The sequence below is a fragment of the Solanum stenotomum genome, chromosome 3, assembly GCF_019186545.1.
Source record: "Solanum stenotomum isolate F172 chromosome 3, ASM1918654v1, whole genome shotgun sequence".
Classification (NCBI taxonomy): Eukaryota; Viridiplantae; Streptophyta; class Magnoliopsida; order Solanales; family Solanaceae; genus Solanum; species Solanum stenotomum.
In genome coordinates this window covers 68,014,614-68,032,254 of record NC_064284.1, presented here as the reverse complement: position 1 = coordinate 68,032,254, position 17,641 = coordinate 68,014,614, and the positions used below count along the sequence as shown (strand labels likewise).

At 37.4% G+C, this 17,641-nt stretch overlaps 1 protein-coding gene across 1 annotated transcript; it reads left to right on the top strand.

The window, feature by feature from the left end:
• Positions 1-5,354: 5,354 nt before the first annotated feature.
• On the top strand, positions 5,355-10,296 carry LOC125859236 (uncharacterized). Its single transcript, XM_049538932.1, has 4 exons — positions 5,355-5,480; positions 9,082-9,396; positions 9,718-10,023; positions 10,114-10,296. The coding sequence occupies exons 1-4, from the start codon at positions 5,355-5,357 to the stop codon at positions 10,294-10,296; spliced, it is 930 nt and encodes a 309-aa protein (XP_049394889.1).
• The last annotated feature ends 7,345 nt before the right edge of the window (positions 10,297-17,641 follow it).

The window sequence follows — 17,641 nt, the reverse complement described above, 5'->3', positions numbered from 1 at the left end:
TTTTGGGGTTGGTGGTGGGCAACAGAGAGAGATGAATAGGGTTGCTCAGACAATAAAATACTTTGACAGTTCAGCATTAACAAGAAGAATCCTCTGTATTTATAAGTATGTCCTGAATTTAAAAGTTAAATTACTTAAATGTCCCTCAGGCGCCGTTTCAGCAAGAGACACATGTTTTAGAAGAAGAGTTGCCACTGTTTCTTAGGAAGAAAAGTTGCCACCGTTTCTTAGGAAGAAAAGTTGCCAGCGTTTCTTAGGAAGAGACACGGTTCGAAGAAAAGTTGCTACCGTACTTAGTTGTGAAATTATCAGAACATATCATTATGGCATTTACCATTTCTTTTCGAGAAAGCTGAATTGAGAAACAAGAATGCATGACAAAAATAAAATTGCAGGAAAAAGTTAGGCCAGAAAGGAATGTAGACTTCACACAAAACCTCTAATGCACAAATCAGCGCAAAGAAATCTATGAACAAAGATTGAATTATCTACAGAAGGAAAGAAAATCATGTCAAGCTAAGGGGGGCAATTCTGCAACATAGACGTAAGAAGTTGTTTATTCAGCCACTCCAAACATATCTCATTCCTATTCGAGATATAATCAAATTTTGTTGGCAGAATTGGTCCAGTTGCCAATTGTTGTTTACTTTCTACTTGTGCCAGCAAATCAAGAAACTCACCTTCAACTACTTTACTTGTATTATGGATATCACCTGATTTAATATCCATATATGGACTCTGAAGATCCATAAAGTTCTTGATTTCTTCAGGCAGCGATCCTTCAAGGGGCGTAAGCTTGTTAAGCAATTCTTCTCCAAGTTGGATAGGCATTCCACTTATAAATAAGCATGAAGAACAGTACAAAGTGATAACTGAAATGCAATTAAATATATAGGATTCAGCATTGGGAAAGAAAGAAACATCCTGAACAATATATGTTTTACGATCCTTCAAGGGGCGTAAGCTTGTTAAGCAATTCTTCTCCAAGTTGGATAGGCATTCCACTTATAAATAAGCATGAAGAACAGTACAAAGTGATAACTGAAATGCAATTAAATATATAGCATTCAGCATTGGGAAAGAAAGAAACATCCTGAACAATATATGTGTTGGGTTTTAAAGGTGTGAGCAGGAAATAAAGGGTTGTGACTCTCCTAAAGGGTTGTGACTATGTCGAAGGGTTGTGACCTTTATGAAAGGTTGTGACCATTTGAAAGGTTGTGCCTTTTTCAAAGTGTTGTAACCTTTCTGAAAGGTTGTCTTTTTTCCAAAGAGTTGTGACCTTTACCCTTTGTTGGCTATAAATAGAGACGCTTTCTCTCATTTTTCTACATCGAATTTTTCCTTTCTTTTGCATACATTTCTTACTAAACAAAATTGATCGATTGTGTCTGTGTGTGTGATTCGTTGCTGTCATTTTGAGTTCGTTGAAATTATCGAAGTTTGAGATGTCACTACTTCTTTAATGGTTAATCCATTTTATCTTGGGAGAATTTAATCTACAATCTCGGATACTTGAGGGGATTAAATTTCTTAAGGACACACAGCGGATTCTATGGAGTCGGATAGTTATTTGTGTTTTTTCTTTTCATCTTTTATTATTTCTAGTTTTCTAATATGAATACAAGAGATAACAAGCTTAAGAAATTTATTATTGATGGTATTTTCTGTGGTAAGAAAATTACTTTTATTTTCTGTGTTCTTTTGGTTGGAAAAAAAAGAAGAAAAAGAGAATTATTTTATCATATGATAAAAGAGATTTGGGATGAATTAGTACTACTTTAATATGTTTGAGTATATTTTATGTAGTAAGTTTTCCTTGGATGGTAAAATTATTTTTATTTTCTTCCCAAGTGCATTCAAACATTGCACCCCTTCAGTTTTCTTTTCAATAAAAAAAGTTATTTTGTGCATAAATGTTAAGATATGCACTTTAATTTTTTTCCTATATTCTTGATTTTATATAACTATGAGAAGAAGTAAATGAATAGATGTTGTCTCCTAACAATATTTGAACATGAGTTTAGTTTCTCGTTGATATTCAATGTCTTCTGAGGGATATTGGAATATGATTGAAACTGGGAAATAAGAAAAAAAATTAGCAAGAAAAGTGACTTGCATGGAATCATTGCTGACAAATAGAATATGATTAATCAATGGGGGTAAAAATCGGGTTTTATCTTTATTTTTCTTGATTATTATTTTTCTATCCTTTATAAGTTATGATATTTATTTCATAAATGTTAGGATAGATGGTCATTATGTGATGATCTGAGAATATATTTTTATTACTATTAATATGTATTCTGTTTAGAGGAGGAAAAAAAACCTTTTGTAGTTTCTAGTCCATGTGAAATTTGATTGTGTCTGACTTTTGGAGATTAAAATCCTCTGATTTTTTTACTCCTTTGGTTTGAAGAATATAAGAACTTCATGAACAAATCAGATTATGCATTGGTTTGAAGAATATAGAAACTTCATCAATTAGTTAAATACTCTGTTTGAATGAATATTCTGACTTGAAGAGTACAAAATCTTCGTCAGGAATATTAAGGCTAAATGATTTGAAAAAGATAAAATCTTCATCGTTAGCTAGAAATAGTGTTGTATTTGAGGTTTTTGGAGATTAAAACCTTTTTGGTTTACTACTCTGTTTGAATGTGAAATTGATTCGAAGAATATAAAAACTTCATCAGAATTCAAGGTTCATTCAATTAACGATTAGAAGAATATAAAAACTTTATCGTTAAACTACAAACAAGTTTTATAAAGATCGAATCTTTATTGTTAGTATTTTAAATACTAAGTGGTCTGTCTAATTGTGACATAAAGGAAAAAAAACACTAGTGACATTTAATTAGTGATTTTTGTGCCTGCAATGGGTGTTTCTATGGATTAAATATCCAAAAGAAGGCTTCGTGTTGCCAATTTGTATTTTGATGGTATACAATATGAAAGCATGTAAAAAAAATATGTGGAAAATAATTTCAAATATTAAAAAAATATTTTTGAGAACATATTTAAAATGTGGGGGTTCTTTACTTGTGATAAAGACAAAATTAGACTTACTATCTAATTTAAATTTGAAAGTACAATATATGAAATTTAATGACATTCTTGTATTATGTTAGACCCACACAATTCTTAGAGTATATTTGATATTGTGGTCGTTGAGTCTCTCTTTACTAGTATATGATATGACTAGTATAAAACCACAAAATTATATTACTCGTTCAAAAGAATTATATTCTTTGATGAAAAAGTGTCAGTTAAAATATTGTAATTTCTCATGAAAAGAAATGTCTATTTGTATAAACATGAACATTGGTGAAAGTGACCTGTTATGTTTGTGTTGTAAAACAAACATTTGGGTCATATTGCCCTTATTGGACCGAAGAGACTATGGTCATGGGTAATTCTATAACAAATTGAATATTATGGAAAAGTCCTTCTGCAAAGGACATTTGGCAACGTGCTGACTCTAAAACAATATCTGTATTTGACAAAGTTATAAAAGTAAGGAACAAAATATTTGTAGGAAAAAGTTACCTCACGGAAGGTCTTTTCAAACCCATTATTTTTGTTTGTTCTTACTTACTTGAATCAAATTGTTTGTGACATGAATGCTTAGGACATGTCAAAACTGATCAACGTAGAAATTTTGCCTAATTTCTAGTGCAATAAATCAAAATGTCAACTATGTGTTGAATTTAAGTATGTTAAGCATACTTATAAATTTGTTGAAAGGAATTTTAATCCTTTAGAATTGATTTACACTGATATTTGTGATATGAAGTCAACACCATCTCTTGGTGGGAAAAAAGTGTTTCATAAATTTTATTGACAATTGCACTAGATAGTGTTATGTCTATTTGTTGAATGGTAAGGATGAAGCAATAGAAACATATAGGCAATATAAAACTGAAGTTGAAAATCAGTTGGATAAAAAGATTGTCATGATTAGAAGTGGTAGATGTGGAGAATATAAATCTTCTTTTGCAGAAATATATTTGGAAAATGGAATCATCCATCAAATTACTGCACATACTCACCTCAATCTAATGAAATTGTTGAATGAAAAAAAAAAACTGAACTTTGAAAGAAATGTTGAATGTCATACTTATAAGTTCAGGTTTGCCACAAAATTTGTGGGGTGCTATCATTATAGCAAACGAGAACAACAAAAAGTTTGTCTGTTCAGAAAGAGAGGAACAAAAGTTTTATTTGTTAGTAAAGGGAGCAACAAATAAAAAAACTTTTGTTTTTTAAGAAAGGGAGCAACAAAAAGTTTTGTTTGTTCAGGCTTTGTTGTATCCCGATAAAGAGAGAATGTTTGTCGCCCCTTAAAGTATATACAAGCAATAACTCTTGAAAGATAGTGATCTAACAATTTCCAATACAGTCTATTCCATATGAGAAATGGAAATGAGGGAACTATTTCCAAACGGGTCAAAATAGGATCTATGACTGTGGATTGTATGTTCATTGAATATGCTATAAATAGTAAAGCATGCCAATTTATGGTTCATATGTCCGAACCGTCGGATAGTTAAGTGAAGGGTCTAAACGACCTTGGAACGAACCAAAGGAGAATGTACTTAATAAAGAGATTCAGAGGGGTAGTAAATGTCAATGGACAAATTACTTCTTTCGAGTTTTATTTTGTAACATTTCTTCTTGAAAATGAGTTTATGAAGAAGCTATGCCCTCTGTGGACTCATTCTTTTTGAAAAAAGGCTGTCAATAGTAAGATAGATTCAATCTTGAGCAACCGTACTTGAGAGTTGGTTGATCTTCCTCCGCGAAATAAACCTTTGGGTTCAAAGTGGATCTACAAAAGGAAAAGAATGTTGATGAAACTATTGACAAATACAAAGAAAGACTTGTTGTCATAGGCTTTAGACAATAAGAAAGTCTTGATGATTTTGACACATAATAGCCACTAACTAGGATTACATCAATTCAGATGTTAATTGCGCTAGTTGTCGTATATGGCCTTCAAATTCGTCTAAATGGATGTGAAAACTTTTTTTTTTAAAATGGAGAATTGGAGGAAGAAATTTACATGGAACAACCCGAGGGCTTAGTGGTTCCTGGTAAAGAAAAGAAAGTCTTTAAACTTGTTAAGTCACTTTGTGGACTAAAAACAAGCGCCCAAATAATGACATGCGAAGTTTGACCAAACTATGTTGGCTAATGAATTCAAGATTAATGAATGTGATAAATGTTTTTACATTAAAGACACTCCAAATCACAAGGTCATTGTTTGTTTTTATGTTGATGACATGTTGATCATCAAAAGAGACATTTCTGACATAAATGCTACTAAGCTTATGCTAGAAAGTAACTTCAATATGAATGGCATTGAAGTTACTGATGTGATTGAAAAGGTACTTCACAAGTTCAAGTATTTGGATTTCAATATTGTCAAGATTCCAATAAATGAAGGCAAAAGTGTCTCACAATTGGATTATGCTAGAGTATTGAAAAGTATGATATATATCATGAAGTGTACACGATCAGATATAGCATGTGCTATTAGTAAACTGAGTCGGTTCACAAGTAGTCTCAATCAAACTCATTGGATAACATTTAAAAGAGTTTTGGAGTATTTAAAACATACTTAAAAACTATTGCTTTGCATTATAACTAATATTCAACAATATTGGAAGAATATAGTAATACAAATTGAATCACCAGTCAAATGAAGTAAAATCCACGAGTGGATATGTATTTACTCTTGGTGGAGGAGCAGTTTTTTGGAAATCTTCCAAACATAAATGTATCGCTCGCTCTACTATGAAATCTGAGTTTGTCACTCTAGATAAGGCCGGTGAAGAAGTTGAATGACTCCGAAATTTCTTGAAAGATTTTTGGCCCAAACCTATAGCTCATGTATGCATACACTGTGAGAGTTAATTTACAATAGGTAGGGCATGGAGCATGATGTATAACAGAAAGTCTCGTCATATATGACGTAGCCATAATATCGTTAGTGTAACATCCGGTAAGTTGAAATAACTATGAAGAGGCTTAAAAATCGGAAATAGTCATTTTTGGAAGGAATTCAAAAATCTGGGAAATTGGTTGAAGTGTGGAAATCAGTGAGTTTTTGGCCAACTTTGAACAGCCATAACTCCTAGCTCAGGATGATTTAGGTGTAGTTCCAGTTATGGTTGCTAAGATCGTGGAATGATCTTTCCAACGCCACCAAATTTGCTCGATTCCGAGTTTGTATGAGTGAGTTATGCCCTTTGGAAGTTGGGCAGTTGGCAGGGAATCCGTCTGGAAATTTTAAGGGAATTTTGGTCCTTTCCATAGCCATTTCTTTTGGGGTTATATTGTTGTGTTAGACTGATTTTTGGATCATTTTTTCCCATTTTAAAAGAGTGAGAGTTAGGGTTCTTGAGAGAAGAGAAGAGGAGGAGAAGAAGCGGAGAAAAGAGAAGAAGAAGCAAAGATTCGTCAAGATCGTCGTGGATTTTCGTCGGGGTGATCCCTATTAAGGTATGTGAGTTCATAGTGTTGGTGGTTCTTCCCCCCACACGCCAAACTCATTTTTATTATTGAGAAAAGATTGGTTGTGTTGTTGAAGTTATTGGTTGTTGTTGATGTTGTTAATTGTGTTGTTAAAGTCCCTTGTTGATTTGGGCATGTTTCCGGTTGTGTTTTGGGTTGAAATCCATTGTAGGATGAGGGATTTATGATTCTAAATGTTTGGGGTTGGAAACCTTGAAGTTTAGAAGGTGTTGGAGAAAAGAAGGAGAAAAGTCGAAGTTGTCGGGGAAAAGGGGTGGCGCGTCATGCCTTGCAGAGCGCCCCAAGAAGTGTTCTGAACTTCACCCCTTAGGGTGCCGTGCCCTGCAGAGCGCCTCAGCTGGCCTTCTGAACTTCAAGGGCTGGCGCTCCGCGCCTTGCAGAGCGCCAAGGACGCCAAGTTCCCCCATTCCATCCCCACTTTCTCACACATGTTCCTAGGTATTGTACCTATGTTTCCTAGTTGTTTCCAACACTCCAAGGTATGTTTAAATGTCAAGAACTCGTCCATAACATGTGATCAAACACCTTGAATTCATAATTCCAATTCAAGGAAAGTTAGTTTCCAAGTCAAGTGAAGTTAAGAGTTGAGTCTAGAAGTTTAAGAAGGGAGTCAAAGCAAGTCTTTAAAGTTGTCCAAGAGTCCTTATTGAATGTTTTAACTTCATTTTAAGGCTCAAGAGTTTCAAGTCGAGTAAAGAGTAAAGGGTCAAGAGTTTCAAGTCGAGTAAAGAGTAAAGGGTCAAAAGTTTCAAGTCGAGTAAAGAGTAAAGGGTCAAAAGTTTCAAGTCGAGTAAAGAGTAAAAGGGTCAAGAGTTTTAAGTCGAGTAAAGAGTATCGAGTTTCAAGTCAAGTCAAGAGTTTTCACTTAAGTGAAAAGTTTCGAGTTAAGTCAAGAGTTGAGTTCATTTCGCAAAAAGTTATTAGGGAACTAAGTATTTCCCAAAGAAGTTTATAAATGTTTTCACATTTAACGATGAGAGGAAACTAAGATTTCCAAAAGAGTTTTGAACAGTTTGAGCACTATCTCTTTTAAAGAAAAGATGAGTTTTGCAAAAGAGTTTCTAAAATATGATTAGTATGACAAATCGAGTATGTCATCAATGTTTAAACAATATGGTCTCTAGATATACCATCAATGTTTAAGCAGTATGAATATCCTAAGTCATCAAGGATCATATTAAAATATGGTTTTGAGATGTTCTTTTTAGAAAGTGTTTTCAAGAGCCTTTAGGCTAAGTTTTGAGTAATTATCTCAAACAAAAAAAGATGTGTTTAAAACACTTATGATCTAAAGTATTTTTAGGTGTAGTCTTGAGCACCGAATTGGGGACACGAGTTCATATTAACTCAACTCTCCATAAGAACCATGTAGCCAAACATGGGATTTCTCGGGTCATACTTTTTAGATGATCACGAAAGTTAAGCTAGTGGATCCACTAAGCAAAAGTTAAAGTAAGGTCCTATATCATGGCAAGGTATATGATGGTCCTTGGGTAACGTGAGGTAAAACGTTGTATCACTACTTATGCATATAGTGGTGGCTGTCGGTTAGAGAACCCCCACAGTAGAAATTGCATGGTTCCTCGAGGGGTTCTGGTTAGTATGGATGGGGGTATAGGACTTCATTCATGCATTGAACAATTAGACTTTGAGAGGAAGCATGGTATTTTCATGATATTATAAATATGATTTTGACGTCATGTTTTAAACAGTTTTGCAAAGCTTTATATATATTGCATGTGTCTTATTGCTTTATATTGAGTTTAGTTATTTTTGAGTTGAACAGAGTTAAGGTAAGTTCCCTATTGTATCCCTTTCAAGCTTAAGTTGTTGTTTAGCGGTCCAGCTCGCATATTCGTACATTCTATGTACTGATGCCAGTTGACCTGCATCTTATTATGATGTAGACGCAGGTACCCAGGATCAGCATCCAGCACGCCGTTGATCCAGTTGAGCACTCCAGAGTCAGTGGTGAGCCTCCTTGCTTTTCGGAGGACTCGATCATTTTGTTCTATTAGTTTTGTTTTATTAGGATGTTGCGGGGTCTGTCCCAACATCCTTCTCAGTATTATAGAGGCTTCATAGACAGTTAGTCTGTTAGTTTTGAGTCTCTCATCTATGTGTATATGTAAATATTCTATTTTGAGATTCGAGTTGCCTTTGTGGCCAGATTCTATAAGTTAAGTTGTTTTGTAACCTTGCATTTGCATTGAGTTATTCTGTTGAGTTAGGTTTCCGCTGAGTTAAGAAAGCCAGGCCAAGGGTTCGCTTGGGGCCAGAAATGGTCTCCGGGAGCCGGCCACGCCCAGGGTATAGGCTCGAGGCATGACAAACTTGGTATCAGAGCACAGAGTTCAAGAGTCCTAGGGAGTCTATGAAGCCGTGTCTGTAGAGTCCTTGTTATCGTTGTGAAACACGCCACATCTATAATTGGGAGGCTACAACATTTAGGAAGATTTCTCACTGCCTTTATACTCATCTCGTGCGTTCGAGTTTATCTCTAAAAAGTTTCTTTCTAATTCGTGCTTGCGTGTGTTTCAGAGTATCATGCTTCCACGAAGAGTAGTCAGAGTTGGTCCAGCTATGAAGAGTGTTGAGGAACAAGAGTTACCGAATGCCCTAGAAGTGAAAACCCAAGAAGAGATAAAATATGCTGATTTTCGTGAAGCTATCCGGATGTTTAGTCAAGTTGCAACCTATCATGTTGGGCAGGGAGATAATCGACACGAAGTGGTTGATACTTCAAGGATCCGTGAACTCTTAAGGATGAACCCACCAAGCTTCACAAGTTCAAGTGTCACTGAGAATCCGGAGAACTTCACTGAGGAACTTAAAAGGGTATTTGATGTGATGCAGGTTGCTGAGTCGGAGAGGGTGGAACTAGCTGCATACCAATTGAAGGGTGTCGCTAGAATCTGGTTTGACCAATGGAAAAAGAATAGGGCTGAGGATGCGCCAGTAGTGAGTTGGGTTGTGTTTGAGAGTGCTCTCATGGGGCGTTTCTTTCCTCATGAGTTGCGAGAGGCAAAGATCAAAGAGTTTCTCACCCTTAATCCAGAGTCTATGAGTGTTCATGAGTACAGTATGAAGTTCACTCAACTTTCCCGCTATGCTCCGGAGATGGTTACTGACATAAGGAGCAGGATGAGTTTATATGTTGCTGGGTTGTCTCATCAGTCAAGCAAGGAAGGCAAGGCAGCTATGCTGATAAGGGATATTGACTTAGAAAGATTTATGATCCATCTACAGCAAGTTGAGGAGGATAAGTTGAAGGATAGAGAAGAGTTTAAGGATAAGAGGGCTAAGATAGTAGGGGACGAGTTCAGGCAGCAAAAGAATGATGCTAATCAGTCATCCCTCCCACAGAAACAGAAGGGACCTGCTCCACTATTTGCTAGTGCACTTGCACCTGAGAACAAAGATGGGTACAATAGAAATTCCTATAGTTTCAGGGCTAGACTTGCATATCCTCAAGGCAGTATGGTGCCAAGGGGTAGTAAGCCTCCTGCCTGCGCCAAGTGTGGTAGGAACCACTCAGGTATTTGTCGTGAGGGCTCCATTGGTTGTTTCAAGTGTGGTCAGAGTGGACATTTCATGCAAGAGTGTCCAAAGAATAGTCAAAGTAGTGGAAATCTAGGCAATAGGGCCCAAGCTTCATCAGTTGCTTCCCCAGACAGGATGGTACCTAGAGGAGCTATTTCTAGTACTGGCGGAGGAGCAAACCGCCTCTATGCAATCAACAGTCGCCAAGGGTAAGAAGATTCACCAGATGTTGTCACTGGTATGATCAAAGTCTTTGCTTTTGATGTATATGCTTTGCTAGACCCAGGAGCAAGTTTATATTTTGTAACTCTTTATGTTGCAAATAAGTTTGATGTTCTTCCTGAAAGACTTTGTGAACCCTTTTGTGTTTCTACACCTGTTGGGGATTCTATATTAGCAGAAAGAGTTTATCGTGACTGTCTTGTTTCTATCAATCACAAGAGAACCATGGCTGATTTGGTTGAGTTAGACATGGTAGATTTTGATGTCATTCTAGGTATGGATTGGCTTCATGTTTGTTATGCATCGATAGATTGTAGAACTCGAGTGGTCAAGTTCCAGTTTTCGAGCGAGCCGGTCTTAGAGTGGAGTTGTAGTTCAGCAGTGCCTAAGGGTCGTTTCATTTCATACCTTAAGGCAAGAAAGTTAGTTTCGAAGGGTTGTATCTATCACTTAGTCCGAGTTAATAACTCTAGTGTTGAGATACCTCCTTTTCAATCAGTTCCTATAGTAAGAGAGTTTCTAGAAGTTTTTTCCTGATGATCTACTCAGAATTCCTCCTGAGAGAGAAATAGAGTTCGGCATAGATCTCATTCCAGATATTTTTCCTATCTCTTTTTAGCCTTATAGAATGGCACTAACAGAGTTGAAAGAGCAGTTAAAGGGATCTGTTAGATAAGGGTTTTATTTGACCAAGTTGACTCGGAAGAACAGCGAATTTTCAACAGTTCGAAGCTTGTGAGGAAGACTTTCAGGAATGGAAAGAGAAGTTGAGTACCACCCAATTAGGATATTTGGTTCTTGAGTACATACTGTGTATCTGAATCTAAAATGGATTTGAGATCAATAGTCGAGTTTAGGTGAATCGGGGTGTAATGTGATGAGCTAGAGTTGGCTGTTGTAGTTTTGCTTCGAAGATATAGCGTCATTGTTGTATGATGTTCATGTGGGTATGTTCGCTTAAAATGAGCTTAGTCTCAGATAGAGAGAGTGGTTAAAGCACTCAAAGATGATGACATGCGTTTTCTTTATCACCCTGGTAAGGTTAATGTTGTTACTGATTCTTTAAGCAAAAGTTGTCTATGGGTAGCACCGCCCATATTGGAGAAGAAAATGGAGAGTTAGCAAAAGATGTGCATAGACTGGTATGCCTGGGAGTCAGACTTATAGATTTCGCAGAAGGAGAAATAGAAGTGACGAGCGGGGTCGAGTTATCATTAGTGTCAGAAGTAGAAGGTGAGAAAGACTCATACCCTATCTTGCTGGAATTGTAGGCAAAATATTTATAAGCAGTGATGGCTTTTGAACAAGGGGGAGATGGTGTTTTGAGGTATCCAGGTGGATTGTGAAATTGATTTCAAGGATAATTAAGATGATTATCTATCTTACATGGAGTTGCTTACAACGATAGTTACCATTCTAGCATCCATATGGCTCGTTATGAGGCTCTTTATGGGAGGAGATGTAGATCTCTTTTTGGATGGTTTGAAGTTAGTGAAGCAGGGTTGATAGATCCAAAGTTAGTTCATCAAACTATAGAGAAGGCGAAAGTGATTCAAGAGAGGTTGAAAACGGCACAGAGTCGTCAAGAATCCTACATTGATGTTAGGAGAAAGGCATTAGAGTTCGAAGTAGAGGATTGGGTATATTTGGAAGTTTTACCCATGAAGGTAGTTATGAGGAGATTCCTGTTCAGATTTGGATCGCTAAGTTCGCAACATGAGAACGAAAGAGGTAGCCTCAATCAAGGTCCTTTGGAGGAACCAATTTGTTGAGAAAGCTACTTGGGAAGCCGAAAAGGACATGAATAAGAGATATCCACATCTCTTTGAATTCGGAGGAAGTGTAGGTCAAGGTACTAATTTCCTTCCTAGTGTTCTTTAAGTTATAATGAGCATGTAGTTGTTGTTGGTGTTTGCATGGTTGCTTGTGGAGTGTTTGAGTTGATGTTACACCCTTAGCCTAGTAAGAGTATCCTCATTCGAGGATGAATGTTCCCAAGGGGGAGATATTGTAACATCCGGTAAGTTGAAATAACTATGAAGAGGCTTAAAAATCGGAAATAGTCATTTTTGGAAGGAATTCAAAAATCTGGGAAATTGGTTAAAGTGTGGAAATCAGGGAGTTTTTGGCCAACTTTGAACAGCCATAACTCCTAACTCATCCAGAGTTAGGTGTAGTTCCAGTTATGGTTGTGAAGCTCGTGGAATGATCTTTCCAACGCCACTGAGTTTACTCGATTCTGAGTTTGTATGAGTGAGTTATTCCCTTTGGAAGTTGGGCAGTTGGCAGAGAATCCGTCCTGAAATTTTAAGGGTATTTTGGTCCTTTCCATAGCCATTTCTTTTGGGGTTATATTGTTGTGTTAGAATGATTTTTGGATCATTTTGTCCCATTTTAAAAGAGTGAGAGTTAGGGTTCTTGAGAGAAGAGAAGAGGAGGAGAACAAGAGGAGAAAAGAGAAGAAGAAGCAAAGATTCGTCAAGATCGTCATGGATTTTCGTCGGGGGTGATCCCTATTAAGGTATGTGAGTTCATAGTGTTTGTTGGTTCTTTCTCCCACACGCCAAACTCATTTTTATTATTGAGAAAAGATTGGTTGTGTTGTTGAAGTTGTTGGTTGTTGTTGATGTTGTTAATTGTGTTGTTAAAGTCCTTTGTTGATTTGGGCATGTTTTCGGTTGAGTTTTGGGTTGAAATCCATTGTATGTTGAGGGATTTATGATTCTAAATGTTTGGGGCTGGAAACCTTGAAGTTTAGAAGGTTTAGAGTTGGAGAAAAGAAGGAGAAAAGTCGAAGTTGTCGGGGTAAAGGGGTGGCGCGTCGCACCCCAAGAAGTGTTCTGAACTTCACCCCTTGGGGTGCCGAACCCTGCAGAGCGCCTCAACTGGCCTTCTGAGCTTCAAGGGATGGTGCTCCACGCCTTGCAGAGCGCCAAGGACGCCAAGTTCCCTCATTCCTTCCCCCACTTTCTCATGCATGTTCCTAGGTATTGTACCTTTGTTTCCTAGTTGTTTCCAACACTCCAAGGTATATTTAAACGTCAAGAACTCGTCCTTAACATGTAGTCAAACACCTTGAATTCATAATTCCAATTCAAGGAAAGTTAGTTTCCTAGTCAAGTGAAGTTAAGAGTTGAGTCTAGAAGTTTAAGAAGGGAGTCAAAGCAAGTCTTTAAAGTTGTTCAAGAGTTGTTATTGAATGTTTTAACTTTATTTTAAGGGTCAAGAGTTTCAAGTCGAGTAAAGAGTAAAGGGTCAAGAGTTTCAAGTCGAGTAAAGAGTTAAGGGTCAAGAGTTTCAAGTCGAGTAAAGAGTAAAAGGGTTAAGAGTTTCAAGTCGAGTAAAGAGTATCGAGTATCAATTCAAGTCAAGAGTTTTCAATTAAGTCAAGAGTTTCGAGTTAAGTCAAGAGTCAAGAGTTGAGTTCATTTCTCAAAAAGTTATTAGGGAACTAAGTATTTCCCAAAGAAGTTTATAAATGTTTTCACATTTAAAGATGAGAGGAAACTGAGATTTCCAAAAGAGTTTTGAACAGTTTGAGCACTATCTCTTTTAAAGAAAAGATGAGTTTTGCAAAAGAGTTTCTAAAATATGATTAGTATGACAAATCGAGTATGTCATAAATGTTTAAACAGTATGGTCTCTAGATATACCATCAATGTTTAAGCAGTATGAATATCCCGAGTCATCAATGATCATATTAAAATATGGTTTTGAGATGTTCTTTTTAGAAAGTGTTTTCAAGAGCCTTTGGGCTAAGTTTTGAGTAATTATCTCAAACAAAGAAAGATGTGTTTAAAACACTTATGATCTAAAGTATTTTTGGGAGTAGTCTTGAGCACCGAATTGGGGACACGAGTTCATATTAACTCAACTCTCCATAAGAACCATGTAGCCAAACATGGGATTTCTCGGGTCATACTTTTTAGATGATCACGAAAGTTAAGCTAGTGGATCTACTAAGCAAAAGTTAAAGTAAGGTCCTATATCACGGCAAGGTATAGGATGGCCCTTGGGTAACGTGAGGTAAAACATCGTATCACTACTTATGCATGTAGTGGTGGCTGTCGGTTAGAGAACCCCCACAGTAGAAATTGCATGGTTCCTCGAGGGGTTCTGGTTAGTATGGATGGGGGTATAGGACTTCATTCATGCATTGAACAATTAGACTTTGAGAGGAAGCATGGTATTTTCATGATATTATAAATATGATTTTGACGTCATGTTTTAACAGTTTTGCAAAGCTTTATATATATTGCATGTGTCTTATTGCTTTATATTGAGTTCAGTTATTTTTGAGTTGAACAGAGTTAAGGTAAGTTCCCTATTGTATCCCTTTCAAGCTTAAGTTGTTGTTTAGCGGTCCAGCTCGCATATTCGTACATTCTATGTACTGATGCCAGTTGACCTGCATCTTATTATGATGTAGACGCAGGTACCCAGGATCAGCATCCAGCACGCCGTTGATCTAGTTGAGCACTCCAGAGTCAGTGGTGAGCCTCCTTGCTTTCCGGAGGACTCGATAAATTTGTTCTCTTAGTTTTGTTTTATTAGGATGTTGCGGGGTCTGTCCCAATATCCATCTCAGCATTATAGAGGCTTCATAGACAGTTAGTCAGTTAGTTTTGAGTCTCTCATTTATGTATATATGTAAATATTCTATTTTGAGATTCGAGTTGCCTTTGTGGCCAGATTCTATAAGTTAAGTTGTTTTGTAACCTTGCATTTGCATTGAGTTATTCTGTTGAGTTAGGTTTCTGCTGAGTTAAGAAAGCCAGTCCAAGGGTTCGCTTGGGGCCAAAAATGGTCTCCGGGAGCCGGCCACGCCTAGGGTGTAGGCTCGGGGCGTGACAGTTAGAGAACTACTCTCTAGTGGAATTATCATAATTGACTATGTAAAGTCAAAGCATAATGTGTCGGATCCACTTGCAAAAGGCAAAACTAGAGAGGGAGTTGATATATTATCAAAGGGAATGGGACTATGGCCGAGGACAAGTCATTGTGGCGGTAACTCTACCTAGAAGACTGGAGATCCCAAGATCTAGGTTCAAGGAGATCAAACAAAGTCATTAATGACGGTTTAACATTGTCAAAATATTTTTTTGTGGTCCATTATAATGATAAGACAATGTTCAGTAACAAAGATAAAGGTATTAGGACTTTTTAATGGTTTCTAAGTTTGATACAGAGTATATCAATTAGTGTATCTACGAGATAACACATTTAGAAATCACCTATGTAAGTGTGAAGTGTAAGCCGCTTCAAGGAGAATCCGATAAGGCCAGTTCTCTACGCACTTATAAACCAAGACGTGTTCATGGCTGAAACGAACAAAACAACGAGAACCAAAAATAGTTCAGGGGTTGATTATGTGACTTATGTTGTCTAGGTATACACCAAAGCTCGACGGTTCAAAGATATCAAATCTACCGATTGATCGAGAATATCCGATATATGTTCACTATGGAAAGTTCAAAGGGAAACCCACTTATCCAGATGTAATCAATCCTTATTTATGAATCACATAGTTTTTCATGCATATGTTTTAACAATAGTCATTCCCTATTCATGTGGGGGATTGTTGGGTTTTTAAGGTGTGAACAGGAAATGAAGGGTTGTGACTCTCTTAAAGGCTTGTGACCTTTATGAAAGTGTCACGCCCCGAGCCTACACCCTGGGCAGGACCGGCACCCGAAGAGCATTGCTGGTCCTAAGCGAACTCTTGGCCTGGCTTTCTTAACTCAGCGGAACCCTAACTCAACAGAATAACTCAATGCAATGAACGGTCATAAAACAAACCAACTGATAAAGATCTGGCCAAAAAGGCAACTCGAGTCTCAAGATAGAATACTATATATATACATAGATGAGAGACTCAATACTAACTGACTGACTGTCTATGAAGCCTCTATAATCCTGAGATGGATGTTGGGACAGACCCCTCAACATCTTAATAAAACAAAATTAAGAGACAAAATAATTGGGTCTTCCGGAAAGCAAGAAGGCTCACCACTGACTCTGGAGTGCTCAACTGGATCAACGGCGTGCTGGATGCTGATCCTGGGTACCTGTAATGACCCTCTTGGTCATTTCTGTGTCTTGCCTTCTGTGTGTCATTTAGAGCATTCCTATAGTGACCCCAAGTCATTTATGACTTGCTGGGACTGACAGTTCGGTCACCTGGTCGTTTGTTTGGTCTTGGTGTGAGTTTTTGTGTTTTGGAGCTTATGAACCTTGAACGATCATTTTCGATCAAAAGTTTAAGAAGATTACATCGGAATCCAATTCTGACGATTCCATCAGCTCCAGAAGGGTCATTTTAGGCTAGTAGCATGGTCGACATGACTCCCGAGGTTTTCAGTGTGAGTTGGTGCGATTAGGCGTTTTAGCCTTTGAAATTTGGCTTAAGTTTGACTTTGGTCAACATTCTGAGTAAACGCGCTCGGATGAGAATTCCGTCAGCATGGTTAGCTCCGGAATGTCGAGTTCGGTCTAGATTGACCTTTCTTTTGTGTCTGGAGGTTTTCGATATCTTTCCGAGCCCTTTTGTGGGTTTTGACTTAAAATGACTTTTGGAAGTGGGACCCACTTTTTATCGAAATGACCTCTGATGGAAATTTTGACCGCGCCGTTGAGTCTGGAATATCGAATTTGGTATGGTTGCATATCTCGTTTGCGTGCACGGGGTTCCGAACGAGATCGGAGCACCCCGTCGGAGTTTTAAGTTTTGGGAAATTGCAGATTTTCTGCAATAAATGCAGAAAAATCAGCCAAAATTCCAAAACTTCAAACCCTCATCTCTCTCTCATATCTCCACCGATTTGGGTGATCCAAAAGGCAAAGTTGTGAGATTTTTTGAGGACAACGTGTTGGTGAGCTCGGATAGTGATTTGGAGTCCCTGTTTGAGGTAAATTTCGAAAAACACCTGCTGCCAGACCCCTTTTATGAGCTTGATTTTGGAAATTTTTGAGACTTGTTTTCTTAGCCATTTTAGATCTGATTTTGGTGATTTTTGAGGCTATCTTGAGTGGTTTTTCGAGGAGAACATTGTGGTGTTGTTAGATTTTACTGTAGATTGCCCGTTTTTGGTAAAAACGCTGAATTAGCTGCTGTCCCATTTCTAATTTTTTTGAAAAATTGGGTTTTAGTTGCTTGTTGATATTGTGTTGTTCCCGAGCCCCGAATTGTGTTCCATTTTGGGACATGAGCTGGGGGAACTGGTTAGGACCCACTTTTGGGGTTAATTTTGGAATTTCCTGCGCGGGTCCCACGATTCCCGTTTTGACTCCAAAATTGACCCGTCTCCGTTTGTTGTGATTTTGGTGTCTAAACGAC